General features: G+C 48.7%; 1 protein-coding gene across 1 annotated transcript; it reads left to right on the forward strand.

The window, feature by feature from the left end:
* Positions 1-2,208: 2,208 nt before the first annotated feature.
* On the forward strand, positions 2,209-12,208 carry ADCK2 (aarF domain containing kinase 2; the record flags this gene model as incomplete). The annotated part of the gene is made up of 8 exons (XM_081999163.1): positions 2,209-3,206; positions 3,939-4,085; positions 5,616-5,744; positions 6,403-6,498; positions 8,525-8,776; positions 10,137-10,265; positions 10,786-10,839; positions 12,065-12,208. Exons 1-8 carry the CDS (start codon positions 2,307-2,309, stop codon positions 12,206-12,208), a joined length of 1,851 nt encoding a protein of 616 aa, XP_081855289.1. The 5' UTR covers positions 2,209-2,306.
* Between the last annotated feature and the right edge of the window lie 235 nt (positions 12,209-12,443).

The raw sequence follows: 12,443 nt of genomic DNA on the forward strand, positions 1-12,443 counted from the left end.
CGCCCGCCGCGCCATGCAGGGCCGCGCAGCTACCACCGCCCCCCGCCCCGGCCCCGGCCGCTCTCCGGCGGGAGCCCCGCCCCGCCCCGCCCCCATGGCAGCCGCCCCGCCCCTCCATTCGGGGGAGTACGGCGTCCCCGCAGGGCCGGGGGCGCACGAAAGGGAGTGGGATGCGGGTGGCGAGGGCAGAAATTTAAAAAAAAGGGGATGAGGTGGGCAGGACGCCTTTCTGGTCGCAGAGAGAAATAGCCGAGGGAAGGCAGAAAGTCCATTCTTGCTATCGAAACGGCGCCCGTTACCCCCAACAGCTTCCCGCTGCGGAGGGCGCCTGTCGCGGCATCCAGTCAGCTCACAGAGACGGCAGGAGGCGGTGGCTGGCCGGGGGAGCCTCCCTGCCTGCCAAGCCGCCTCCGCCAGCTGGGCCGCTCACCTGCGCGGGGCCGAAATCGCGCTCCCGGCTGGCACAAGATTTCCGCTCGGTCGGACCGGAGCTACCCGTTAAAAGCGAGGGAGGGGTCTGAATTGGAAAGTGGATTAATTTTTCGTGCGGGTTTACGGTTCCCAGAGTACATTAAAAGTGGTGGGAAGGGGATTTTTTCCTCCAACTAGAAGTAAGCAGTAATGTACACTCAACACCAGGAACCAACCAATCTCCCAAGGGAAAGGCCACAGCTCTCAGCCCAAAGCCTCCCTGCACGAGGCAGTGGCTCTGCTGAACGACCATGGTGGCAACACGAGTTGCAGCATTGCCTCTGCGGTGGCCACCCCCTAAAACACACTCTTTGACGGGTCATGATCACATACGCAAAAGCTCCCGAGCGGGAGAGATGGATGATGTCGCTGCCAGTGGGCTCATTAGTTTCGATTTATAAAAGGCACATGTCCTTTGCGAAGGAAATGAGCAATCCTGTGTAGCCATGTAATTACAAATGAGGTTAATACGTTGCCAGTTCACTCGGGAACAAGCGGGAGACCCAGCACCGTTTAGAGCAAGCCTGGAAGATGAAACAACTTGGTAGCTCTACTGAAATACCATCATCCATCACCTCAGCAGGCTTTTCCTTTAATTTTAATTTCTTTTACCAACAGTCATGTGCCCTCAGATACTTCTATTACTCAAAGCACTGACTGTTTCATTAATACCCTGCTAAGGAAATCACTAGTAATCAACTGCCACAGGCAGGCTACCACTAGCAAGTCTCAGCTTTTACTTAAAAATAGCATGACCTGCTTCTCTCATCATGGGAAAAAAAGGAGAGGCAGCTGCCACCTTGCAATGGCTGAAGTACCCCCTGCACATGTCAGTCCCCTCATTTCACCTGTAGCTTGATCCACTGCACTGGTCCAAACCAAAGTAGGCCAAAACCAAGATAGCAAGAGCTCACCTCAACTATCAAAATGAATGGAGATGTGAAGGGTCCCAGCCCAAGCATGGGCCCCTTCACTCTTTCACCAGGTACCCACAGGGATGCATCCATGTCCCTGCAGGTGCCTGGTGACAAGAGGGAAGGGGGCCACTCGTCCTTTTCTAGTATAGCCTGAACCTGAGGGGACACCCCCACTCAGGAGGCTACAGCTCAGACACAGGTCTCAGGTGCCACCTGTAAGGCACGAACAATCACAGAATCATTAAGGTTGGAAAAGACCTTTAAGTTCATCAAGCCCAACCATCAACCCAACACCACCATGCCCACTAAACCATGTCCAGAAGTGCCACGTCCACATGTTTTTTGAACATCTCCAGTGATGGTGACTCCACCACCTCCCTGGGCAGCCTGTTCCAATGCTTGACCACTCTCTCAGTAAAGACATTTTTCCTAATATCTAGTCTAAACCTCCCCTGGTGCAACTTGAGGCCAATTTCTCTCATCCTATCGCTAGTCACTTGGGAGAAGAAACCAACACCCACATCGCCACAACCCCCTTTCAGGTAGTTGTAGAGAGTGATAAGGTCTCCCCTCAGCCTTTTCTTCTCCAGGCTGAACAACCGCAGTTCCCTTAGTCACTCCTCACAAGACTTGTTCTCTAGACCCCTCACCAGTCTCATTGCCCTTCTCTGGACACGCTCCAGCACCTCAATGTTCTTCTTGTAGTAAGAAGCCGCAAATTGTACACAGTATTCGAGGTATAACCTCACCAGTAGTGAGTACAGAAGTACAACCACCTCACAGTCCTTCCAGGCTCTCGCTCCTGTCCCTTTAAGGGGCGGGCCGCCACAGCCCGCTGGCGCTGATTGGCTGACTCCGCCCCCTTCCCCCCGCCCCCCGCCGTGGGCGGCCGTTAGCTGCTGTTAACGGCGGCGGGCGATGGTGGCGGTTGGCGCCGTGCGGTTGTTGCCGCTCCCGCGCCCCCTCCTCGGGCGGGCCGCTGGGGCGAGGGGGCTGCTGGCTGGGTGGGCGGTCGCGGGGCGCGGCGGGCTGTGTGCCGGGCGCTGGGTCGCGGTGGCCTTGGCGGTGCCCGCTGGGACCGTCTGGAAGGAGAGGCCGGGGCAGCGGGGGCCGGTGTGGGTAGGGGAGCGGAGCCCGGAGCGGCCGCCCCGGGGACTGCTGCGTCGTTTGGGTCTGGTGCTCCGATTGGGTCTGCGGGCCTGCGGGTTACTGCTGCGCTTCGGCCCCTTGCTGTTGCTCTACCCGCTGAGCCGCCTGTGGCCTGGCCTGGGCACCCTGTGGCTGCGGCTGCTGCGGAGGGCAGCCGAGGCTGCTGGCCCCACCTGCGTCAAGCTGGGCCAGTGGGCTAGCACCCGGAGGGACCTCTTCTCCGAGGCCTTCTGTGATGAGTTTTCCAAGCTGCACGTCGAGGTGAGCCCGCACCCGTGGGGCCACACCGATGAGCTCCTAAGGAAGGCCTTTGGTGAGGACTGGACGGGCATCCTCAAGTTCCAAAGCCGGGAGCCGGTTGGCTCAGGCTGCGTCGCCCAGGTGTATAAAGCCTATGCTGACCTCACAGCTATCGCTGGCTCCCAGGCCAAGGAGCTAGCGCGACGCTCGGAGTTACGGTCCGCTTTTGAAGCGTGGGAAGTGTCAGGCTTCAGAGGCCTCCTCAGGTGGCTGAGGAGAAGGAAAAGCGAGGAGATGTGGGATGAGAGGACCAGGGAGGATCTGAACCCAGCAGACTGCTGCCAGGGAAGTCCAGTGAGTGGACTGGCCAAACCACTCCTGAATGCAAATCCTTCATCAGCCAGACATCTCACGCCTGTAGCCATTAAAGTAAGTCATATATCTGGCTGGTAGATGTGTGAAAATGGTGTGTGCTGGACAAGGCTGGTCAGATTTTGATTCCCATGGAGGTGAGTGGCTGGCTAGGGCCAGGTAGAGCAAGAGAAGTGATGCTCGTCTCCCTCGGTGTCTTTTCTCAGCACTTTGGTTCCAGCCAGCTGCAATCCAGGCTTGTGGTGGCCCTAGCTTTTCCCAGTCCAGAGAGCTCCAATACGCATACTGCCTATGGCACCTTTGACGTGGCATGTGGATACCAGAAATGCCTGCAAGGGTCCAGTTTATATAAAAATAATATTAAGCTTGGTTTCACCTTTCAGAAAATGAAGCCCCGTCTCCCCTCACATGAATAAATCTGTAACAGATAAGTTCTTTCCAGCAAAAGTTTATTTAAACAAATCTTACATTTGAGCTGTTCCAAATACTAGTCAGTACTGCATGTCATGGAGAGGGCGGGAGTGCAAAAGCAGTGGAAAATGGTATTGGGTGAGACTATAGGTTCCAGCACAGATATATTCCATTTGAAGATTATAATGTGTTTCTTTGTAGTTTAATCCATGGCAGAATGTGAATTCTTCTGAGGACTAGCTGGGGAAGCCTTGTTAGCTCACAGTTTTATAGTCTGGGTTCTGTCTACTTGGAATGCATCACTTTAGCTGATCGAAATGGACCATCCTCTTTATAGCGTTTGGGGAGTTGATCTTTCCATCGGTCATTCTTGCGCAGGTCTTGCACCCTGGGCTAGTCCACCAAGTCCAGATGGATCTGTTTCTCATGAAGATGGGTAGCCACATCATTGGACTTCTTCCTGGATTCAAGTGGCTCAGTTTGACAGAGATTGTGGAGGAGTTTGAGAAGCTTATGATTCAGCAGGTGTGTGCCATGCCATGGTCCCCAAGTACTGAAACAAAAATGCCCTTTGTCTTGCTACTGGCTGGCTCAAACTCTGTTCATGCTGCTACTTTTTAAAAGGTTAGATGAAGGCTTGCTTGTTCTTTATTCTGATCAGTCACATAACGTTACTACAGGAAAGCTTACATGTTCTCAGAGTGAAAAAGCAAAGCAATGAAAAAAATTTAATGATCTTTATTAGATTTAAAAATCATTTATAGACTTTGAGTACATTTCCAGGTTTTCTAGTGAACAGCCTGAGCAGCTAGCCAGCCATAGTCACAGTCCTTTTTGCAGCATTGTGAAAGATGAATGCTGGTGAGAGATCTCTCCTTAGGAGAAGAATCTCTCCAAACAAGTGCTGACATGTATATTTTCACATTAATCCTACACATGTGTTTGCAATCTGTACTCACTGGTCATGTTTGTTAGCACTGAGGTACACAATGGCATAACTAATATACTTTCACATAAGTTAATAATACATTCTATATTGTATTGTCATCAGACTAACGGTATTGGTAAAGCTAAGCTTTGCAAATAGATCCTGATGTCCTGATTCACTAATGTCTTCTAAAGACACGGTCCTGAAACATCCTTACTACCAAACATATAAAGATTTCACTAGAGGCTTAACTAGGCTTGTGTTTCTATTAAAATGAACCATTATCTGCTACTTTCATTTCTGTGTCTAGATTGCAGAGTCTGAAGTCTGTTCTAAGTTTTTGAAAGACTTAATTCTTTTCTACTGTTGCGAAAAATCTACATGGTAAATCCATGTTGTAAACAGTTGACTGTATTCAGATGTGACTCGAAGTCATTAGTACCAGTTTAGTCTGGCAGAGCTTTGGGTGGATGCGCTGAAGACTGAGGATTAGGAGAGCATCCGATAGGCTTGTAATTTCCTTTAATTTCTCTTTGAAAGAACAAGAAGTATTCCTGGGATATTTCCCATTGCCAGATGAGGGAGGTGGGGTGAGGTTATCTTGTCTCCTCGAGTAGCAGCAGTGGGCAGGAGATAATGCCCTTGTGTCAAGGCAGTGAAGAAGTAGGGCCAGGACTTTGCATAGTGGATTATCTTGTATGTGTTACATTAAATTTCTTCCTGCTGTGGCTGCCTATCTGTAAAGTGAGGCTAGGCCTGCCATTCTTTTACCATGTCTGCGTGCCTTGCTATTTGGATGGTAAGCTTTGGTTCAGGATATGTCTTACCCTTGAAAATAATGCAGTCCTGGTCTTCTTTGGGACGCCATGCCTATATTAAGGGTAACCCATATTTCAAAGGTGCTGGGTTGTGGGCCATCTGTTACCCAGGCTGTTACTCTACTCTTCCATCAGAAAAGCTGTAAGCATGTAAGAAGCACCACTCTATTTTATTTTCATTCTGGCTTTCTGACTAGTTTTGTTGGTACTGCATATTGCACCATACAGTCATATCCTCATACAGGATCCTGAAGATCTAATTCTAATTTAAACTAATTTCCAACCTGCTTTTTCTTTTTCTCCCTTGAGATTGACTTACGTTACGAAGCCAGAAATCTGGAGCGCTTCCGACAAAATTTCTTGGATGTTGATTTTGTGAAGTTCCCAACTCCCCTTCGGCCTTTGGTAACAACAGATGTTCTAGTGGAAACGTTTGAGGTAAGAATTGCAGGGTCTGGGAGCGGTGGTAGCAGTGAGAAGGCCCTTAGGAGAACATGCCAAGGAGGTGTTTTTTTGAGAAGGAGCCATCAGAGGCAGAAGGATGCTTTTCTCTTATTTGCTTAGAGATTGGTGTCCTTCCTCAGTGTCTCTTCCACTCTCTTTGTTTGTAAACAGTGTATCCCAGAAGACAGGTGGCAGACAGCTCCATGTAGAAGTGAACACTTGGCCTGAAACCAAGCAGACCAGCAGTGTGTCCAGCTACCATGTGCTTGCCTGTGCTTTGCAAACCAACACCACGCTTCAGCTCTTCTCTGTGGTGGGTCAAAGCAAGGAGCTCAGCAATCTGACACTTTCTGATGCTTGCCTCACTTCCCTTGTGGATGTTTGGGTCACAGACCAAAGCTACTCTCAGCCTTAGTTTTTGTGCATGTGATCCTGGCAAGAATATTTCTGTCCCAGGCTATATCAAACCCTCTTTCCAAAGAACAAACCCTTGCTTCTCTCATGTTCTCCATCACATTAAGTACAGCCTCTCTTGAGCAGGTCCTTTCTAGGGTATTGTTATCACATTCCCTCAACTCTGGGCACCTAGGTAAGGGTGTGGTTGAAGATGGGACACAGGGTGTGTTTGACTCCAGTTCCATCTTTATTTCAGGAGAGCGAGCCTATTTCGCACTACCTGCACGCGGAGATTGCCACAGAGCTGAGGCAAAGACTTGCAAAGATGGGCATGGACATGCTGCTAAAGATGGTAGGCACTTGGCTGAGGCTGGAAGTGAAGGTTGTTTTCCTGCAGAAGCTATTCAGCTGGGGTAATGAGACAATATGGCTAAAGAGAGAACCTGTTTCCTTCCCACATCTCCTACCTTTCTCCCCATGGACTCAGAGCTGTGCCTTTTGGAGCCAGCTGGTGGATGCCAGGTATCTCGCAGTAACCCAGGACTGCTAGGGTGCTGTGTGGCTCCTTAGCAGGCAGAGGGAGGGTCTGTACCTCATGTGCAATGTAACACAAGGTCTGTGTAAAGCCTGGGCTAGATACACCACTGCTGTAGACTTCGACATGGAGCTTCTGCTGCTGCAGAAGGGCAATCTGCTTGTGCACAGTGGGGTCCTCCTATGCAACTTGATCAGTGCATTGCCTAGGAAACCCACTAATCCATTTAATGAATATTCACATATTGCCCAAATGCTATAAAGTGCAATGTAATTAGCAAATATCATGCTCTTGATGTGACTCACAGGGAACACAGCTAGCTAGTTTCTTCATTTATTGACCCCTCTCCAAAACTGCCTTTTTAAAGGAAGAACTAAACATGGAGTGAACAAAACAAACCTGGCCAGATTCAGCTGATGATTCAGCTTCTGGCTGTCTAGTTCTTTTGTGGTTGAAATAATAACAAATGATTTGGAAAGGAGTGTTGAGAGGTGACACAATTGGCTCGTGAGGAGCCATGAGAACTAGTGGGGAAGAGTTGCAAAAGAACCTCACAGTACTGAGTGTGTGGGCAGTAAGTGTCAGATGAGGTTCAGTTGATAGCTGCAACATCATGCTAGGGCGATGGCCAGGCCTGTAGTTCTGACTCCGTGTAGTATGACAGGCTCTGCAATCATTTTTTACCACCCAGAAGAGCAGTGGTAGAACTATAATAGATTTATGCTAACATGGGATTCAATGGTTAGAAGCAAAGCAAAAACCCCAAATTTTAGGAGTAGAAAGGAATTAAAGAGCAAAAAAACCAACATTATGGCTGTAAGTAAAACAAATACCTGTTTCTTGAATGCTCTGTGCAGTTCTAGTTCCTTGCTCTCCAGGACCTTCCATTTCAAGGGCTGTAATAGAACTAGAAGAGGTGCAGAAGGCAGCAGTCAGGGTGATTACTGGTGTGGAATGGCTTCCATACAGGAATGGTGAGATAATTTGGAATTTTAACTCTGGAAAGCAGAGAAATGAGTAGCTTGTGACAGAGATACATGCAGTCAGGAGTGCATGAGGGTGAATATGGATCTATTGTGTGTCGTTTCTCAAAACAGAACAATGAGGAGGGCATAACATTATCAGAGGTAATTTTTTTTCAGGCAACACCTAAAAAATTTCCTTTTCTCACACAGCTCTAATTATTTGTGTGGCAATTGGACAAATTTGTAGGAGAAATCCACGAAATACAAAGATAATCTCCTTGGGGCAGGAAGCCCTGCAGTCCCACACGGTCAGGAGGGTTAGTGGGGAAGTACTACCTTGCTCATGCCCTCTCGCTAGTACTTTCTGCTACGAACTGCTAGCAGAGGCAGAGAAGTGTTGCATACATTTATTTCCTCTTAACTTGTTTTCCTTACTTTTCAACACAGTTGTAAGGTGGGTTGATGTCCCATACTAGGCAGACTTAACCATTCACTAAAACCCATGCCACTGAACAGCAAATGGCCTATCCTTACTGCGTTACTCTGCCAAGGCCCACCAGTGTGCCTCCAGTTTAGGGTTAATTGCCAACGAGCACTACTGTTCCCTGCTGGGACTCCTGATTGTCCTACCTAACCTCTACCAAACACAGAGGACTGCTTCACACAGCACTGCTGACTCCCCTAGAGTGAGTAGCACCCATGACATTTTCAGCACAGCTTGTCTCCATCAGAAGCCATTTGCTGTGTTGCTGCCTAGAGTGATGAACATTAGTAATGACAGCGAACGAGCAGAAACAAACCTCAGCTATTTGCCTGGGAGTTTTGATGTGGGCAGGCTTGGTTGGAATGAGCTGCTCTAAGACTTGCCCGTCCTCTAGGTCTTTATTGACAACTTTGTTCATGCTGACCTGCACCCTGGGAACATCCTGGTTCAAGGCCCAGCCTATGGCAGCACTAGCTGCAAGGAGCAGACGGCCATCGTGGACCTGTGTGACACACTCGTGGTGGAAGTGCAGCCGCCCTTCAGGCGGCTCTGCCTGGTGCTGCTGGATGCTGGGATCGTGGCAGAGCTGCAGAGCGCTGACATGCAGAACTTCCGGGCAGTTTTCACAGCTGTGGTCCAAGGCCAGGTGAGGCCTCTGTCATGCGGCTGGGGATGGGAGACAGCTGGAGGGTCTGATGGCCGAAGTGATGGTTTTCTCTCTACTTCCCCTTACAATCCTCCCTAAGAGGGGAGAGGAGACTTGCTAGTGTGGAAGCTATACCAGACAAAGGGACAGCTAAAGCAGGGAGGCTGCCAGAGTGGAGCCATTTCACTGGCCCAGGAAACAGAAGGTGTCAAATGGGAAGCACTGATTGCCACTCCCTGGTTAGGAGCACTTCTGATGCGAGATAGGAGTGCCTGGGAGCCACTTGCATTTCAGAGACTGTTTCAGATTCTGCCAGATTTTACTAGAGAAGAGGAGGGAATGGATTAACTTCTTGGTCTTCCACACGTGTTGCCTTCTGCAGCCTTGCTGCTGGAAAGCCATTGTCCATTTGGCTGTTGTGTCAGTGTCTGTAGAGAAGAAGCAGCAAAACATGTGTGGGTGAGGGTGTCTGACCTCTGCCAGGCTCCTCTGTATAAGGGAAACTACTTTATCCTCCTGCCCACTTATTTTAAATATGCTCTTAGATGGATTAGAGAATCCAGTGCTGATGTCTCCTGTTTGTTCTGAGAACAAGGGTCTGTGCCCAAACTTGCTGTTTCTCAGCTGTGGGTTGGATGGCTTGCCAGCATATCTCAAGAGGGACATGTTTTAGCTTGGTCTGTTTAATCTGAAGCATACCAAGGAGTCAGCATTAAACCATATATTCAGGCCCATCCTGTGCTGCCAGACTTAATTCTCAACTACTAAGCAAAAACTGCAAACATTTGATTGCAAGTCCTTCATGGCTCAGGCTGGGTGTAATTCAATTCATGATCTACAGGTGAAAAACTTCTACACTTTCTCATTGCCAAATCTGGGGCCTCTGGCTCTGTACACTGCTGTCAGACGTGTCTTCCAAGAAGACCTTTAAAGCTTCTCTCAAGTCCAGCTTGGGTATGGCTCCCCCCCTTTCTCTTCAAGCATCTGCTGGTGTAGAATCAGCTTACAAATGGAAGGCTGGACTAAGCCCATAAGGATATGAGATATCTTTGTTGTGTTCTACCCTACAAGACCTGCAAGAAAAATAAGCAGGGTTTTACCAGATACCAGCTAAGACTTTTGGATCAGTTCTGCTCTTCCTGCACCTGCTTCTGTTGATCCGTTGGACCTCTGTTGCTGGAATGGGTAATGCATGGCCCTGGGGGTAGAATGGGTAAAGCATTCGGCATTCTCCCTGCTGTATGCCTCCTCCAGGGATTTTTGCAGCAGCGGCCTTCCAGGGACAACAACGTGCAGCTCCCTGTAGGCCTGCTGGCACCAGTGATCAAGTTCTGATTCTCCTTTTCAACTTCTTTCACAGGGGGAGAGAGTGGCAGAACTGATCCTTCATCATGCCCGTGCTAACCAGTGCCAGGATATTGAGCGATTCAAAGCTGAGATGGCAGAACTAGTGACCAAGGTCCGGGGGAACACCATTGCCCTTGGAAAGGCAAGTGCACAATGTCCCACCCTCACTCACGTAATTCAGTGCAGCTTGGCTTTCAGAATGATGCATGTGGAAAGGCCAGCTCTGATCTTATCAGCACCACCAACCAGTACCGGGTGCTTTTAGTCTCACAGGTGCAGCAAAAGTGCATAAAATTCTTTCTTATTTCCTTCTAATTAAAAAAGCGTGTGGTGGGTTGTTTGGTTTTTAATCTCTAACGTCTGCGGTTCCCCGTGAGGAGTTGCTGAGCTTAACTCCTGTTAGCTAAGGCCAGCCTGGGCACTTCAGAGAGTTTAGTATGGTGCTATTGAGGAAATTAATGCATGTTGTGTTCTGCTATCCCAGGCAGGGTGGGGAGGATCACACCTTGATGTTGGCTGTTGTCAGCCCAATAATCTTGTCCCACCACCAGAACCAAATGCTAACAAACACTTAGAAGAATCCTGCCTGTCACTCATGCAGCTCAGTCATCTTGACCACAGGTGTTTTTGATCAGTTGTTAACTTGTCCTTTTGTATTCCAGCTTCAGGTGGGAAGTCTCCTCTCGAATGTCTTTAAGCTATTGATGACCCATAAGGTAAGGCCCGGTCACTGCCTTCAACAGCTGGAAATTCATTTGGGGAGGGAGAACTGCTGAAGGGCTGACAAGGAGGGGGACTGACTTCTGAAATGAACTGCTAGGAGGGGACTGCAGGAATGCATCCAAGTGTTGCAGGCATGCTGTTTCTCAGGTCTTGATCCACACCCTACCAAGACCAATTTCTGTTTTGTTGGGTTTTGTCTTAATATGGCATTTAATGGTTGATATTATTTACTAAAATGGATGTTTCTGTAACACACAGCTTTTCCTATCTTTTTTGGTAGTCTGTTAGAAGCAGAAAATGAAATCTTATACATCACTGCATGGTTTCTTCCCTGAACCTCTTTCTGTATGTGGAGTGGTTATGTAACAGCACTAGGCCATTTTACCAGTTTGTGAGAGGCCTCAAAAGTGAGAAGTTTTTCACAGAACAGAGATTCCTTCTTGTAACTGATAGTGTTTGGGGGACAAGTTTCCATGGTTGCAAGCAACTTTGGAAATCAACAGAGATATGGTGGCTTGAACTAGAGGAGAGGAGACGGCTGTCAACCACAGGGCTGCCCAGCCTGCAAAGGGTCCCTCTAAACATTCTGTATTTAGAGGTTTTTGTTATTAAGCCTCATTAAGTTGGTTTCTAATAACATGGTATGTAATTTATGCTATTACAAATCAAGTCCCCCTCAACTCTAGGAATTCTTAATGCCCTGGTATGCCCTGAAACAATTCTGGTGCCTGGCTGGGAATTGGGGCGTGGTTTGTTCATGTGCAGAGCAGAGGATTGTTTCCTCTGTGATCTGTGGGGCTCTTTTGTGGCTGTTCAGAAGGTGAGCCCTCCCTTACACAAGTGCATGTGTTCAAGTATGTTGGATACTACCGCAGCTTATAACTACATTAGCAGTGGTGAGCACTCCTAAGCTCTTGCTATTCTGGTATGGAAGAAAAAAAAATCCCCTTCCCCTTCTTGGAACTGAAAAACACTTTCTGATTCCCTTAGGGCACACACTTACTCTGAAACTGTTGCTTTATTTTTGGGCCTGCTGCTGGATTTCAGTAAGTTCTGAAACTCCAGGTGATGGAGTTGCAGTATAGTTTCAGGTGTGCCTATGTTCTCCCCAGCCTCTTTCCTTCCCTCTCAGCTTAGCCAGTGTTGGTACCTCTGTGGAATGGACTCAGGAATTGAAAATAAGGTCTGCTGAGTCCATTTAGTCTCTTGTGGTTCTAGGTGAAGCTCGAGAGCAATTTTGCTTCCATCATCTTTGCCATCATGGTTCTGGAAGGTCTTGGTCGTTCACTGGACCCTGAACTGGACATCCTTGAGGCAGCTAAACCACTGCTCATCAGAACTGCAGCTTCTGTCCTTGAATAGACTCTTGTGGCTGCTGCCCTCTCCCTGTGCAGGGTCACTTACGCCATCCATGAGCAGACAGAGAAAGAAGCTGAAGGGGAGAAGTCGTGTATCGTGGGGCCATGCCATGCAGTGGTCACTCTCCATTAAAGTTGCCTTCAGTTGTTTCAGCCAAGCACCAGGCATGGGATGATTAGAAAGTCTATTCCAGAAACCAGGAAGACTTTGCACAATTGGAGAGTTCTGACTCATTATG

This window comes from Phaethon aethereus (assembly GCF_964289735.1).
Source record: "Phaethon aethereus genome assembly, chromosome: 1".
NCBI classification, from domain to species: domain Eukaryota; kingdom Metazoa; phylum Chordata; class Aves; order Phaethontiformes; family Phaethontidae; genus Phaethon; species Phaethon aethereus.